The 16,270-nt window shown below is 39.2% G+C and overlaps 1 protein-coding gene across 1 annotated transcript in view; it reads right to left on the bottom strand.

Annotated features, from left to right (window-relative positions):
* Window positions 1-16,270, bottom strand: part of HIBADH (3-hydroxyisobutyrate dehydrogenase) — a 138,532-nt gene that overhangs the window by 101,664 nt on the left and 20,598 nt on the right. The window contains exons 3-4 of the mRNA XM_006832184.1: window positions 11,874-11,983; window positions 5,502-5,623 (exon numbers count right to left, since the gene is read on the bottom strand). Of these exons, the coding sequence (XP_006832247.1) occupies window positions 5,502-5,623; window positions 11,874-11,983 (232 nt within the window). The remainder of the gene's footprint in view (window positions 1-5,501; window positions 5,624-11,873; window positions 11,984-16,270) is intronic.

Here is a 16,270-nt window from a genome sequence, read left to right as displayed (position 1 = left end):
AGAACATACAGGGAAAACAGTGTATTGTCTTGTACGTTACATAACTACATTTTTTTAAGTATAAGCTATTTCACTAAAGAAAGAAGTGTAGACCTTAATTTTTAGAGTCATCTTTTCTTCCTATAAATCGTCCCACTCAAAACTAAACTCACTGCTGTCGAGTCGGTTCCTGGATAGGGTTTCCGAGGTTATAAATATTTACGAAAGCTGGAAGTTTAATCTTTCTCTTGAGGAGTGGCTGGTAGGTGTGAACTGCCACCAGAGCTCCGAATTAAAAACCAGTTGTCCTCAACCTGACTCCAACTCATGGAACCTCCATGGTATAAGAGCAGAATTTGTTCCATAGGGGTTTCAATGGCTGATTATTCAGAAGGAGACGGCCAGGTCTTTCTTCTAAGGTACCTCTGTGAAGGAAGCATTCTTATTGAATCTAATGTAAGGATTTTCTTTTTAAATTCTTCTGAATATGATTCTACTTCTCCTATCTCATCCCCACGGCTTTTACCTTAACTCCCCAGCAACATTTAATATTGCAATGCATATTAAACCCAGTACATACTTACTACTTGACTGATAATGGAATGAACAATGTGGAGGCAGTTAATTCAGTTTAATTTCAGAAAGAGGCAGATCATCTAAAGATAAGTAACCTGGAGTGAAGTGTAGGAGTGAGGGGTAACTGAAAGATGGCTGGAAATATTTACTATTAATCTGGAAGTGAAAAAATACAAAAAATTCTTGATCCAATCAGTTCTGCTTTGTTTAATGCTTGAACAATAGAGACACTGTTGAATTAGGTATGGTCTCTGGCCTCTTCAGAGTCTACAGAAAAAAGTAGGCAAAATCTAATTATAACACAGTGCTGCCAGCACTAGCACGGATACTGTACCATGGGAACACAGAAGAAAAGCACTAGAAGTAACCTCCCATGGCTACAGAACACATTCCTCTAATCTCTCTCCTTTTAGGTATGTTGTTGTTGTCAAGTGCTGTGGAGTCAGTTCTGATTCATAAGGACCCTGTAGAGGGCTTCCAAGGAGTGGCTAGTGGGTTTGAACCACAGATCCTACAATTCAGTGCTTTATCCTACAGCGTCACACCAGGACACCTTTCAGGTCCTGATACCTCTGAACAGATCCTGTCCTAGTCAGAATCAAACACATTATTTTTTTGTTAATACTCTCTCTATCCCCAAATAGGGACATGGCAGGATGATCACTTTACTCATTCCTCCTAGAGAGGTTGATTGGATAAAACCGCATCAAGCAGATGGAACCCAAACAGAAAAGACTCAAAAAAACTCCACTTCAATTCCAATCCATCCACAGAACAAAAGAACCCAGAGAGTCAGGTGAACATCCCCAAATGGGCTTTAAAAAAGAGAACTGACCTGGTCTCTCCTGGGTTTTCCAGATTGAAGAATAATGGATTCTTAGCCATTTCGTCTTTAGAACAAAAACATTAGGCTTCTTCCAGATTAGAAACCAGTCTCTCAGAGTTAGAAAATAAGGAAAGACCCCTCATGGTTTCAACGCATGTCAGTAACTATCAACAAGCAGATGTACATAGGAGGCCAGCCACTGTGATACAGAAAACTGTTAGAATGGAATCATTAGTAGGAAACTGGTATGAAAAAAACAGAAGGCTACCATAGGGTAGGACTCCGGGAAGAAGGTCTTACAGAGTGTGTAGAGAACCTAAGAGTGAGTTAGGAAATTAGATTTACTACCAAGTTGGAGAACACTAGACAAACCATCTTTGTACTTCAATTTATAATATTCAATTATAAAATAACAAAGTAGAACTAATATATTGATACAGTCTCCTCTAATAAAAAAAAAAATCAACTCCTAGCAAAAGAAAGACTTAATTACTATTTGACCCCACAGTCCATTAGAACACCACAACTACTTTTACTGAATTTTCATGAATTTACTTTTCTACATCTTACATCAACTCACCAAGGTAGTTATTTAGATACCATCTACTCAAACACTCTCCTTCATAATCAGAAATGCAGAGATATAAGCCAGAGAAGAATTTACAGCAAATACAATAACTTATACACTGACATAATAAAACCTCACCCAAGCAACTTAACTTTGGCATTAAAGCTAACCTTCATGTTAATTGTATTACAGTAATTCTTCAAAATTTATAACATTTATACTAACAAGACACAGTACACTGATACTATAAATAGCATTAAACACTTTTTCATAATTACGGAAATAGCAGTTATATTGGATGCATGTTGCCTACTGCTGTCTGCTGTTACTGTTTTTGTTGTTAGGTTTGTTGCGTTGGTCCTAATTCATAGTGACCCCGTGTACAACAGAAACACTGCCCAGTCCTGTGCCATCCTCAGCATTCGTGGCTATGCTTAAGCACACTGTTGCAGCCACTGTGCCAATCCATCTCGTTGGGTGTCTTCCCCTTTTTTGCTGATCCTGTAACTTTACCGAGCATGACTCCAGGAGCTCGGTCCAAAGTGTGTGACATGAAGTCTTCCCAGTCTTGCTTCCAAGGAGCGTTCTGTACAGTACTGTATACACTGTATTATATCCACCCCAAAACTCGTCGATGACTTTATTGCTCACAATTGTACAGCTGAGCAATTTAGCCTGGGCTAGCTGGGCAGTTCATCTGCCGATCGAGTCTGAGGTCCCTAATGCAGTTGCAGTCATCTCAACTGGAACTGGATAGCTAAGACGACCTCATTCCAACACTTGGTGATAGGTACAACATGTCTCCAGCGGACTAGACAAGTTTTCTTTATACGGCAGCAGAAGAGTTCCCAGCAAGAAGAGAGGGCAAGCTTCAATGTACAAAGTACTTTTGAAGCTTTTCCTTGTGTAACATTGATTGGCTAATGTGTCACATGCCAGACCAAGTCACAGGGCCAAGCCGAGAGCCGATGTGAAGAGTAGATAGAGGTTGTGGATTCAGAGAGGGGTGACTCATTGAGGGGCTTTACTGTTAACAGTATACTATACCGACTAGTGGGGTCCTGGTGGGACACTTAGGATACACAGTGGACTGCTAACCTTAAGGTCAGTGGTTTTAACCTACAGCTGCTCCTCGGAAAAGCTACCTAGGTCACTGTAAGTAGGAAGTGACTACACTGCACACAACAATGTACTAACTGTGAACTATCTTAAGCAAATAATGAGAATGATTTTATCACTTAAAGGACATCCTTCTATTTAGCCATCTTTATTTTCCTCTTGGAATAAACTGGTTAAGCATTGGACTGCTAACCGCAAGTACAGTGGTTCAAACCCACTAGCTGCTCCTTGGAAACCCTATATAGGCTTGCTATGAGTCAGAACTGACTTGATGGCACTTAATAACAACAACAACATAGAAAACAGTGTTTCCTAATGCCGGGGGAATATGAAACAAACACCACCATAACCCACCCACAGCTACTGAGTGAATTCCGACTCATAGCAACCCCATCGGAGTACAGCTGCCTCATCGGGCTTCCAAGGCTGTCAATCTTTATGGAAGCTGATTGCCACATCTTTCTCCTGCAAGGCCACTGGTGAGTTCAAACTGCTGACTTTCTGGTAAGTAGCTGATTAATGAATCACTACGCCACCAAGGCTCCTTCAAAAGAACATCATACAAGTCTTCACTTCTGCCCAGGATCAACTCTGTAATCTTGAGGTAAGTTAATGAACATCTCGGGGTGCTACTTCCATCCTTGGTAAAATGGGACTATCACTACTTGTCTGTTTATCTCATATGACCGTTTTTTCAACTGAACTCAAGCCAAGTTTTTAAACATTTATTGAAGCTCAACTATGTTTTCAGCATTGTGCTTGGGAAATATAGACAAAAAAGGCATACTTTCATAATGCATATGAACATGAGTAATATTTTTTAAATGGAAATAATCCAGTGTACATCACAGTAGAAAAGAGAAATAGAAGGGGGTGTATTCCTATAGAAGAATACTACACAGTAGTTAAAATCAACGAGCTCTACAGAACAACTACGTGATGGTACCGTATCTCATATGTACTGCACAAGCGTATCCAGACACAGGAGTGATAGGGGCTGACGCTCAACTCACACTCTGCTTACCAAGCCACATAACAACAACAACTTATCCTTCAGTGCCAGACCAGGATTCCAAACTACCCTTCTTGTTTTTGTTGGTAAGTACCATGGAGTCGGTTCCGACTCATAGTGACCCTGCATAAGGTTTCCGAGGCTGTAAATCTTTATAGGAGGAGAACGTCTCATCTTTCTCCCACAGAACCAGTAGTAGTTTCGAACTGCTGACCATGAGGTTGGCAGAAATACCCTTACAACAGGACAATTAAGTTCCTTATGAAAAATTTAAATGGAGTTATTATATTGGGCTACTTTTTACTTTCAAATGCCATAATCAAGTTTTGTGTAATTAGAATAAAGTTGCTATCCCATTGTCTATTGCTATACTGCTAAAGTATATATGTAATGTATATATTTTCTAACTACATAGTAATTTTAGAAAATTTGGAAATGACTAAGTATCATAAAACATATAAACGTGTTATACAAAATTAACACGACATAATAACATAGTGAACCATACATGTGAATTTTCTAATATTAAGCCATCTGTGCATACATAACACAAACAAAACTTGGTGGCATGTTCAATCTATTTTACACATGGTTGGATTTGGCTTGTTAATACCTTTTTTATACTTTTTACTTCCATACTCATGATTGCAATAAACTTGTAATTTTTCTCTCTCATAATGTTTCATCAGTTTATGCATCAGAGCTATGTAAGTCTTACACACCAAGCTAGGAAAGAATTCTTCACCATCATCTGGAAAAGTCTGCACAAAAGTGAGACGATCTGCTCCTTGGACTTCTGGTAACACTCACTTTTAGAACCATCAGGGTCCAATATTTCCTCAATGGAAAGATTCCTTATTCTTACCACTATTCAGTTTCTTTAACAGTTACAGGATAATTCAAGCTAATTATTTCTTGAATCAATCCTGGTAAGTTTTCCTAGGAATTGATTTATTTCTACGTTGAACATTTTGAACCAAAAATTCACACCTCTTAAATATTTTAATCTCAATTTCAAACCAGTACTAAATAACGTAAATCAGTTTTGGTTTGTTTTTATCTTTAGTAAGGAAATTAGGAATTTTGCAACAAGTCCAAACATAACTGGAAACGTGGTAAGTACCATAAACCATAATTGCTACTTTTGACAATCAGAAGTAGGTGTGTAGATAGATAGATAGATAGATAGATAGATAGATAGATAGATAGATGTTGTTGTTGTTGTAAAGTGCTGTTTAGTCCATTCCGATTCATAGAGACCCTGTATAGGGTTTCTAAGGAGCAGCTGGTGAGCTTGAACCACTGACCTTGCAGTTCAAATGGCTTTTCAGTCTGGCTCATTAACCCACAACGCCACACCAGGACTCCAGATAGATAGATAAGACAGACAGACAGATAGATATATTTCAGCTACCACTTACCTCCAGAAACAGGGGCATCCATGAAAACTGCTCCCATTTTCTCAACTTCTTTAGCTAATTCTTTTGAAACTGCAGGATCAATAGTGCTGGAATCTATTAATAATGAGCCTTTCTTCACGTTCCTAAGTATATTAATGAAAATATTTATGGTTTACAACTCTGAACAAACATTTCATATAATCACTTATAGAATCAAAATCTATAAAAAGCTACCAGATGAAGTCTTTGATTTAGTATTTAGAACCATTATTTGTCAAGACTGCTTGATCAATTAAAGTTCAAAGTAAACTCAAACTCTTTCAAATGAATTTTTTAATCTATTAAATGGTTTAAATTCTGGCTTTAGGTGAAGGGCATATTAGCCATGACATCATCAGGAAAGCAAAAGATGTATGCAATTTAAAGCACTGATAAACTTTAAAAAGGCTATTGGATAGGACTCAATTTGTTTGCAAAATAGCTGGATCTTTACAAAGTAATTTTTTGTATTTAACAAATAGTATTGCAAATCTTATTTCCACTAGATAGAATAAACATAAGCAATTGAAAGCGAACCATTTGCTTCAGGGTGGCATGCTGTTGTTGTTGTTAGGTGCCATTGAGTCAGTGCCGACCCTTAGCGACCTTATGCACAGCAGAATTGAAACACTGCCCGATCCTGGGCCAACCTCACTATTGTTGCCACGCTTGAGTCCACTGAGGCTGCCACTTTGCCAATCTATCTTGCTAGGTGTCTCCCTCTTTTTCTCTGACCCTCCATCTTATCAAACATGATATCCTTCTCCAGCAACTGGTCCCTCCTCACAATATGTCCAAAGTATGAGAGACGAAGTTTGGCCATCTGGGCCTCCAAGGAACACTCTGGCTGCACTTCTTCCAACACAGATCTGTTGGTTCTACAGGCAACCCATGGCACTTTCAATATTCTCCTCCAACACCATAATTCAAATGCATCAATTCTTCTATGGTCTTCCTTATTTACTGTCCAACTTTCACATGCATATGAGGTTATTGAAAATACCGTGGCTTGGGTCCAGGCACACCTTAGTCCTCAAGCTGACATCTTTGCTCTTCAACGTTTTAAAAAGGTCTTGTGCAGCAGATTTGCCTAATGCAATACATCATTTGATTTCTTGACTGCTGCTTCCATAAGTGTTGATAGTTGAGCCAAGACAAATGAAGTCCTTGACAACTTCAATCTTTTCTCCATTGATAAGAATGTTATTTATTGGTCCAGTGGTGAGGATTTTTGTTTTCTATACATTGAGATGCAATCCATACCAAACGCTGTGCTCTTTGATCTTCATCAGTAAACATTTTAAGTTCTCTTCACTTTCAGCAAACAAGGTTGTATCATCTGCATATCGCAGGTTGTTAATGAGTCTTCCTCCAATCCTGATGCCACATATTTCTTAAGGGAGCCCAACTTCTTGTATTATTTGCTCAGCACACAGGTTGAATAAGTATGGTGAAAGAATATAACTCTGTCGTACATCTTTCTTAATTTTAAAACATTCAGTGTTCCCATGTCCTGTTCGAACAACTGCCTCTTGGTCCATGTACAGATTCCTCATGAGCACAATTAAGTGTTCTGGAATATTTATACTTCGCAATGTTGTCCATAGCTTATCATGATCCTCACAATCAAAAGCCTTTGCATAGTCAAAAAAGCACAAGTAAAGACAAAACAAGAAATCAGACAAGTAGAAAGAAAAATGAACCTGGAAACCTCATAGCCAGATCACGTTCTTTTATTCTCTGGGTACTATAAAGACTCCTTTCCTTGAGATACATACAATCATTAAGCACCGTCAAGTAGATTTCGAATCAGAACGCCCCTGTATAGGATTTCTGAGGAGGTAAATCTTTCGCAGAAACAGAAAGTATCATCAACAGCGGTGGGCTCGAACCACCACCTAAAGTCACTGTGCTTCCATATATATATGTAAAACAGGTTGCTATGAGTCAGCAACGACTCAACACCACTTAGCAACCATACACACAAATACATACACATACACACATGAGGGGGCTTCAAAAAGTTCGAGCAAAAAGTTTATCTTTCAATTCCATTTCCCACAAACTTTGTGGAGTCCCCTCTTGTGTGTGGCATATAGACACACACATAAGCACATACACATGGGTAAGTCAAAAATTACTGCTATAAAAACCTTAATTAACAAAAATACCAAATGTGATGCTATTGTATCTCCACATACCCTCCATCTAGGTCTGTACACTTCTGAAGGCAGTGTTTCCATCTCTATAACCTTTCCCTGAAAACTTCTGTGCTCTTCAATTTATACCATGTCCAAACAGTACTGCATCCTCAAGAGGGGGCTCAAATTATGTTCCTTTTCAATGTTCTTTGAGTTTGAGGAACAAAAATACATCAGAAAGGGACAAGTTCAAAGCTGTAGGATAAGGTCTCCCACTGAAATTCTCAGAGAGCAGTCCTCACTACCCTCAGAGAACCAGCAGGTACATTGTGAAGGGAAAATTTTCTGGGCACAACTTTCCAGGCCCTTCTGTCAACAATACAGTTTTCCATTTTCTTTAAACTTCTTAATAAGAACCCATGATTGTCCTCTGTCGTGCGAGAAAATCTATCAAAATTTAAAGAGTCCCAAAAAGCAGTAACCATAACTTTCTAAGCTGACCCCTCTGTCTTGAATTTAATTGGCCCAGTAGATCCGACTGGAAGTTGCTGTTTTGACTGGACCTTTTTTTGAAGATAAGAGTATTACAGAGAGAATTTGACTGCAGTCATCTTACTGATCACTGGAGTAAGCCCGTGCATGTCTAAACTGCAATCTAGTAGCAATACTTTTTGACATCTACGTGCGTGTGTGTGCGTGTGTGTGTGTGTGTGTGTGTAAAGGGAAGCAGTCTTTCCATCATATCATATTTACATCAACATTTAAATGGCATTTCTATAGTAAAACTTCTTTTGTTTGTACTTTTAAGTACAGAACATATACCTAGATGTTGTTAAGTGCCACTGAATAGGATCTGTCAAAGAGACCATGAATAGGGTTTCAGATGAGAGGCTGGTGGGTTTGAAGCATTGAATAAGCAGTTCAATGCTTATCCTACAGCACCACACCAGGATTCCATACACCTACATGTTGGTGTTATTAAGCACTGTCAAGTCAGTTCTAACTGTATAGGGTTTCTGAGGAGCAGCTGGTAGGTTTGAACCACTGACCTGTGATGAAGCAGCCCAGTGCTGATCTGACAGCACCACACCTTATTATCTAGAAGGCAGTGTCTACCTTCACTGATTAGGAAACTCTGACCCAAATTATAATTGATTTAAAGGGCTATTGTTGTTAAGTGCCACTGAGTCGGTTACAAATCATAGTGACCTTGTATAGGGTTTCCATGGCTATTGTAACCTTTAATTCAAATTTCCCAAAGTTCTTACTATAGATCTAAGAACATAAACAACATATAATCAGTTATGATTAGAAAAGTAACACTGAAAATAAAGACTGAAATGGGAGTGGAGAGGACAGACTACTAAAAATAGAAATAAAATCACAATGGTGCCATAGGATAAGCACCAGACTGCAAACCAGAAGGTTCATGGTTTGAACCTGCCAGCTGCAGCATGGGAAAAATACTCAGCTTTCTGCTCCCGTGAAAATTTAAATCCTATACAGGGGTCACTCTGAATCAGACCAGACTTTACAACACCTAACAACAACAACATAAAGAAAAATAAAACACAAAATGGTTTAAACAAATTTAGACGAATGAATCCATCAAGTTCAAATGCAACGCACGGGTATATTCCACAGAAAAGAAACAGCATGCTCGATATGTAGCGTCTCATATCATGTTACTAAAATAATAAGGACTCAGTTTATTAGCCTTCTGTGATACAAATATTTTAAAGATCTTAAGTCTTTAAAACAAATGAGAAATTGCCTTTAAAAATTACGCATGTATTGTGAATGGAGAAATGATTTTGGGGAATTAAAATGAACCACCCATGATGTGGCGCTGTGGGCTAATGCGTCAGACTGCAAAGTCGTTTGAACTGCAAGGTCGGTGGTTCAAGCTTACCAGCTGCTCCTTGGAAACCCTACACAGGGTCGCTATGGGTCGGAATAGACTCGACAGCACTTAACAACAACAACAACCCATGAAAAGCAAATTACAGTTCAATGTAAAGGCAAATTTTTCCAAAGCACTCCTTGGCCAAGATTGTTCTGGTAGCCAGGTACCATATTCCTCAGTACAGGATATTAGTAAATGCAGGGCCATGTCCTCAAACGAGCTTTTAGTATCTTTTTCCCAAGAGGTAGGGCAAGGGCCAGAATTGGAAAAGACTACATAATGAGGTGGCTAGCACTTCTCAAGACCACACACTCTGTGGGTTGTGGATTCCATCCAAAGTAAGAGTTTTCAACCAGAAGGGTGGAATCTAAACATTGATCTTATCAATTTTGTGCCTAATCTCCAAGTGTCTTTTGCTTCCAAGTTTGTTTTCCAAAACAGCTCAATTTCCAAAAACCTAAAATGCCACATATTAGTTTCACAAAATTAAATTTCTCTTAGTCCTTCATCAGTCCACAGGGCCTATCCATTTAGTTTAGCTCTTTGCAGAAATCCAGTAACAAAACAAGTTCGAAATAGAAATCAAGAACAGAAAAGCAAGTTGGAAATTCAACCACTGTGATCCTAATAAAACCATAAGGCTTTGGCAATAAGCAGCAATTAACCTAAAGACTCACAGTTGTTGTTGTTATGTGCCATGGAGTCGGTTCCGACTCATAGTGCCCCTACACAGGGTTTCCGAGGCTGTAAATCTTTACAGGATCAGACCACCTCATTTTTGTCCCGCAGAACCGCTGGTAGTTTCGAACTGCTGACCTTGCGGCTCACAGCCCAATTCATAACCACTACGCTACCAGAGCTCCAGAGCAAAATAAAAATAGGAAATGGCTGTTAACCTTTCATTTGAGTTTTCCAAAGCTTATACTACAGATACACTAACCCAGAAGACAGCCAGTGATTTTTCCCAGGTAACACCTGCGAAAGCTGGAAACTACATAAGGTGGAAGCCTGTATAAAAATGAAAATTCTAATCTTTTCCACCAAGAGAGAGCAACAGAAAAGCAGTAAGCTGCAGCTAGTCAGAAGCAAAAAATGTACAAGACCCTAAAAAACTAGGCAGACCATCAAATTCCCAATCTCCCAGGTTTCATTATATATTAAAGTATCAAGTATTGGTGCTGTCTCCTAAGTTTGGTTTTCTTTTTCATGGAATCCTCTTCCTGACTTTCTATAAACCACTGGAAAAACTGTACATACAAGTATTCTAGTTTAAAATGCAAGCTTTAAAAATCCATTAACCCTGATATCAGTGAAAGGGTAAGTGTAAAGAAAGGAGTTAAAGGCAGGATTCATATCAGGGATGCAATATTAGATCAATATTAGAAAAACAATCAATGTAATCGCCATATAAAATTTTAAAAAACAGAAAAGAACCACATGATCATATCAATTGATACAGAAAAGACATTTTACAAAATCCAATATCCATTCTTGATAAAAACACTCAACAAAGTAGGAATTGAAGGGAAATTCTTCAGCATTATTAAGAGCATATAGACAACACCAACAACAACCATCACTCTCAATGGAGAGAAACTGAAAGTCTTCCCTTTGTGAACAGGAACCAGATAAAAGGATGCCCTTTGTCATCATTCCTATTCAATATTATGTTAGAAGTTGTAGCCAGAGCTATAAGGCAGGATGTTGTTGTTGTTGTTGTTGTTATGTGCCGGCAGGATAGGGAAATTAAAGGCATTCAAATTGGCAGAGAGGAAGGAAAACTCTATTTGCAGATGATATGATCCTATACATAGGACACCCCAAAGACTCAGCAAAAGAACTACTAGACATTACTGGAAGATTCAGCAAAGTTGCAGGATACAAGATCAACATACAAAAATCAGTTGGATTCCTCTATACTAATAATGACAGCACAAAAAGGAAATTCGGAAAGCAATACCATTTACAATAGCCGCCCAAAGGATGAAATATTTAGGAATAAATATAACCAGAGAAACAAAGGACCTATACAAAGAAAACTGCAAAATACTATGAAAGAGTTAAAGGCAAGAAACAGGAGCAAAACATTATTTCTCCAAAGTGGGTTAGTGGAGGAAGAACACAGTCACATACTGAATGTTAGTGGAAGAACAAAATCTGTATGAGAGAGAAACCACATCATTCACTTTAAGAAATTAGAAGACAGTGTAGAATAGGTTTAACAAACATAACTGAAATTTTCTAACAGTTCTAACAGATATAAAATCCATGAACATTATAAAACAATATCCATTGAGAAATACATACTTTAGAATTCCATTTGCTCCAGAATAAACTTCTATTGCATTCAGACTGGTGGGAAGCATTGTAATAATTCTGTCAGCTTTTTCAGCTACATCTGCTGGAGAAGACACTACCTTTAAAAAATAAATAAATCAAAATCACAAAGGCACATCATTCAAACCAAAAGGTAAAAGTAGCTTGAACAGTCCAAATAGGACACACTTCTTAATGTGGGTCTATAACAATAGACTGAATGAAACCTAATGCTTGTATGCAAATGACAAAAAAAAAAAGGGTCACTACCTAAAATAAAGACTTAGTTTCTTATATACATACAGATACAGTTTCTATGGAATCAAATCTACTGTTTACTTTAGAGAGCGTGAAAGGAACTGAGGGGGAAAGGGCAAAACCCAACAGTCCTGGGAACAGACACATTTCTCATGGGTTCCTCCAGTTTGGATTCCTGAGCAGCATACTTTTTGGTATATGCTTTGATTAAGAAAAACATTCTTGTACAACAAGAGGGTGGGAAGCCCAACAAAAGAATTCACATGTGATTTAGTGGACAACAAAATCCCCTAGAAAAAAATACCTCAAGCCCCATAGTGACCCTAGGTACCACAGAATAACACAATGCTCGGTACTAGGCCATCCTCATAATTGTTACACTTGAGTCTGTTGCTGCTACCACTATGCCAATCCATCTTGCTGGGGGTCTTCCTCTTTTTCACAGACCCTCCACTTTACCAAGCATGGTATCATTCTCCAGGGACTGATACCTCCAGATAACACGTCTGAAGCATGAGAGATGAAATCTCGCCATTTTGGTTTCTAAGAAGCATTTTGGCTGTACTTGTTTCAACACAGATTTATTTGATCTTCTGGCAATCCATGGTACTTTCAATATTCTTCTCCAACACCATAACTCAAATGCATCAATTCTTCTATGCTCTTCTTTATTCACTGTCCAATTTTCACATGCATAGGAGGTGACCGAAAACACTATGAATTGAGTCAGACACACATTAGTCCTCAAACTAACACCCTTTGCTCTTGAATACATTAAAGAGGTCTTGTGCAGCAGATGTGCCTAATGCAGTACACTGTTTGATTTCTTGACTGCTGCTTCCATTGAGTGTTGATAGTGGATCCAAGCAAAATTAAATCTTTGACGACTTCAATCTTTTTTCTCCATTTACCATAATGTTATTTATTGTCCAGTTGTGAGAAGTTGTATGGAAACTTTACTTATACAAGACAGATATAGCAATAAGCATCAAGGCCCTCGCTCATTTTCAACCTTCATTTCTACTTCAGTAGTAGCAATGAACATATGGTACAGGAGAGTTGCTGTCCTTCCTCAGTTCCTATCTCTGTATTGTGCATGCACATGTGGGCATCTGTCCTGTCATCTTTCTCTCCCCCAAGGCACTTCCACTTTCTCTCACATATATACCTTAATACAGCTGGCCAGCCAGTCAGCAACAAAGGAGGTTAGAAGAGATGAGGGAGCTCATTCTTTGACTCAAAATCATCCTCTGGTAGAAAGAATCCATCACCCCAATTGTCACAAAAGTTCCTCTGAACTCCTTTCTTTGTTTAAAATAGACAAAGGACTATCAGTCAGATAACAGAAGGTTTCTCTGAAGAGTGATTTAAGTATGCCTTAGAAATTAAGGATATTATCTACTAGAAAATGTGAAGTAATTGTATAAGCATCTTGAGGATGGGAATTCCTCTGCTTCTACTGTGTAAGAAATTTACATGACATTTTCTTTGTGTCTTTGATGTGCAGCTGATGAAGGTGAAAGAATGGGAAGCCAAATATAGTGTTGCTGTTGTTATTGTTAAGTGCAGTCCAGTTGGTTCTGACACACAGAGACCCTGTATAGGGTTTACAAGGAGAGGCTAGTGAACTTGAACTGCCAACCTTGCAGTTCAAACCAACACTGCAGTCCAGAGCATTAACCCACAGTGCCACACCAGGACTCCAAATATATTGTGTAACCTAAACATTAGGAACTAGAAGTACTCACATGTCAATTTTCCATGTGACATTATCAGTTTCTAAATCAAATTCTAAATACATACATCTTTTACATAAAGCAATTTCATATGTCATTCTTGAAAATTTCAAGCAGTCAAGTATCTTACTACTTTGTGTATGAATAGGGTAAGAAATCACAAAAACCTACCAGATCCTATAACAATAAATGGACAATGAATAAGGAAGACTGCAGAAGAAAGAATGCATCTGAGTTACAGTGTTGGAGGAGAATATTTAAAGTACCATGGGTAGCCAGAAGAACATACAAATCTATCTTGGAGGAAGTACAATCAGAAAGTTCCTTAGAAGCCAGGATGGTGAGACCTCTAAGTCTCTAGTATTTTGAACATACTGTCAGGAGGGATCAATTCCTAGAGAAAAATAGCATCATGCTTAGAAAAGTGGAGAGTCAACGAAAAAGAGGAAGTCCCACAACAAATGGATTGACACAGTGGCAGCAACAATGGGCTCCAACACAACAACAATTATGAGGATAGCGCAGGATTGGGCAGTGTGCTATTACGCATGGGTTGCTCTGAGTCAGAACACACTCAATGTTACCTAATTACAAAATAATTTGTTACTTTCTCTTTCAATACTTATATTCAGAAGGTAATGAAACATCTTAGTAGTCTACAATGAGATACGGTCAATATTTTTATTTTGAGCTCTAAGGTGGGCTTGCCACAAATAATTCTTGAGGGAAGAGGTAAGGGTTTTTCTGTCAAATTCCAAGGGAATGCACATGTTACATAAAAACCTTTCAAGGAAGACCCCCAGAAAGATGGATTGGCCAAGTGGCAGCATCAATGGGTTCAAGGCCCGCAACAATAGTGGGGTTGGTCCAGGATCGGGCAGTGTTTCATTCTGCTGTGCATAAGGTTTCTATGAATCAACACCAACTCAATGGCACCTAACAACAACAACAATACTCAGATACTGACACTCAAAAACAAGAAACTAGTCCTCTTTTTATGCCAGAAAAGCAGAGCTCAATAAAATATGGAGATGAGAATAGAAAATGTTGGAAGTCATAATTCTCTAATCTGGATTGTTATCAAGAATAAGTTACTTAGATATGTTCTTCGCAGAGTCGCCACCATCTTCTGCTTCAACAGTGCTTTAATGGAACCCTGTGCTCGCCAGCCTCCCCCAACCAGCCGCTCCCCATCACCCTCCACCACCTCCAGCCCAACCCTAACCCTAACCTAACCCTAACGCCCTCTGATGCCCTAAGGCACCATGCACCTCTCCTCCACCACCGCCATGACGACAACATTCCTCTCGCAGGTGTGCCAGATACTACAACCAGGACTTGGAGGCCGCCATCAACCGCCAGATTAACCTGGAGCTCTACGCCTCCTACGTCTACCTGTCCATGTCTTACTACTTCGACTGCCATGATGTGGCTTTGAAGAATTTTGACATATGTTTTCTGCACCAATCTCATGAGGAGCAGGAACATGCTGAGAAAATGATGAATCTGCAGAACCAACGAGGTGGTCGAATCTTCCTGCTATCAAGAAACCAGACCAGGATAACTGGGAGAGTGAGCTGAATGCAATGGAGTGCGCACTGCACTTGGAAAAAAACGTGAATCAGTCACTACTGGAACTGCACAAACTGGCCACTGACAAGAACGACCCCCACTTGTGACACTTCATTGAAATGCATTACCTGGACCAGCAGGTGAAATCCATTAAATAATTGGGTGACTATATAACTAACTTGCACAAGATGAAGGCCCCCGGATTCTGGCCTGGCAGCGTATCTCTTTGACAAGTACACCCTGGGAGACAGCGATGGAGACAGCTGAGCTTTAGCCTGACTTTTCCATGGCCACAGGCGTGACTTCCTGGGCCACCAAGACAGCCACATGCATGTTTGGTTTACCTTTACCTTTCTACAAAATGTACCAAACCATCCTACTTCAGTTCTTTCGTTTGTACCATTCCTTCAGGTAAGGTCATTTGATATCCAGCTGTTGTCTTGAACGCTTAGGGTGGGCCAGAAATCTTTCTAGGCCATCTTGGTCCAATTCTTGAAGTGCCAGAGTTTCTGTTTCAACCACACTTAATAAAATGAAGCTTATATAAGGAGGGGGAAAAAAAGAGAGAGACCCATCTGTTCATTCCTTAAAATGCAAAACAGTGTCTGCCATGCTGCTCCTTCCATCCCTCAGACTCCATCCCTCTAGATCTTAAGGGCCTGCAGTAAGCTGTGAGGTCCTCAATTTCAGAGGCTCTCTTAGAAAGTGAAAGGACACTTCTACTAAAGAAATTCCTTTCCATCTAGGTAAGTCCTTGGTAGGAGCCCTGAGAGTCACCAACAATGAGCCCAGATCAAAGGGTACTAGGAGTCCCAGTATGGC

Source organism: Chrysochloris asiatica, unplaced genomic scaffold, assembly GCF_000296735.1.
Source record: "Chrysochloris asiatica unplaced genomic scaffold, ChrAsi1.0 scaffold00006, whole genome shotgun sequence".
NCBI lineage: Eukaryota > Metazoa > Chordata > Mammalia > Afrosoricida > Chrysochloridae > Chrysochloris > Chrysochloris asiatica.
The sequence above is the reverse complement of the archived record's forward strand: the minus strand, read 5'-3'. Positions and strand labels throughout refer to the sequence as shown.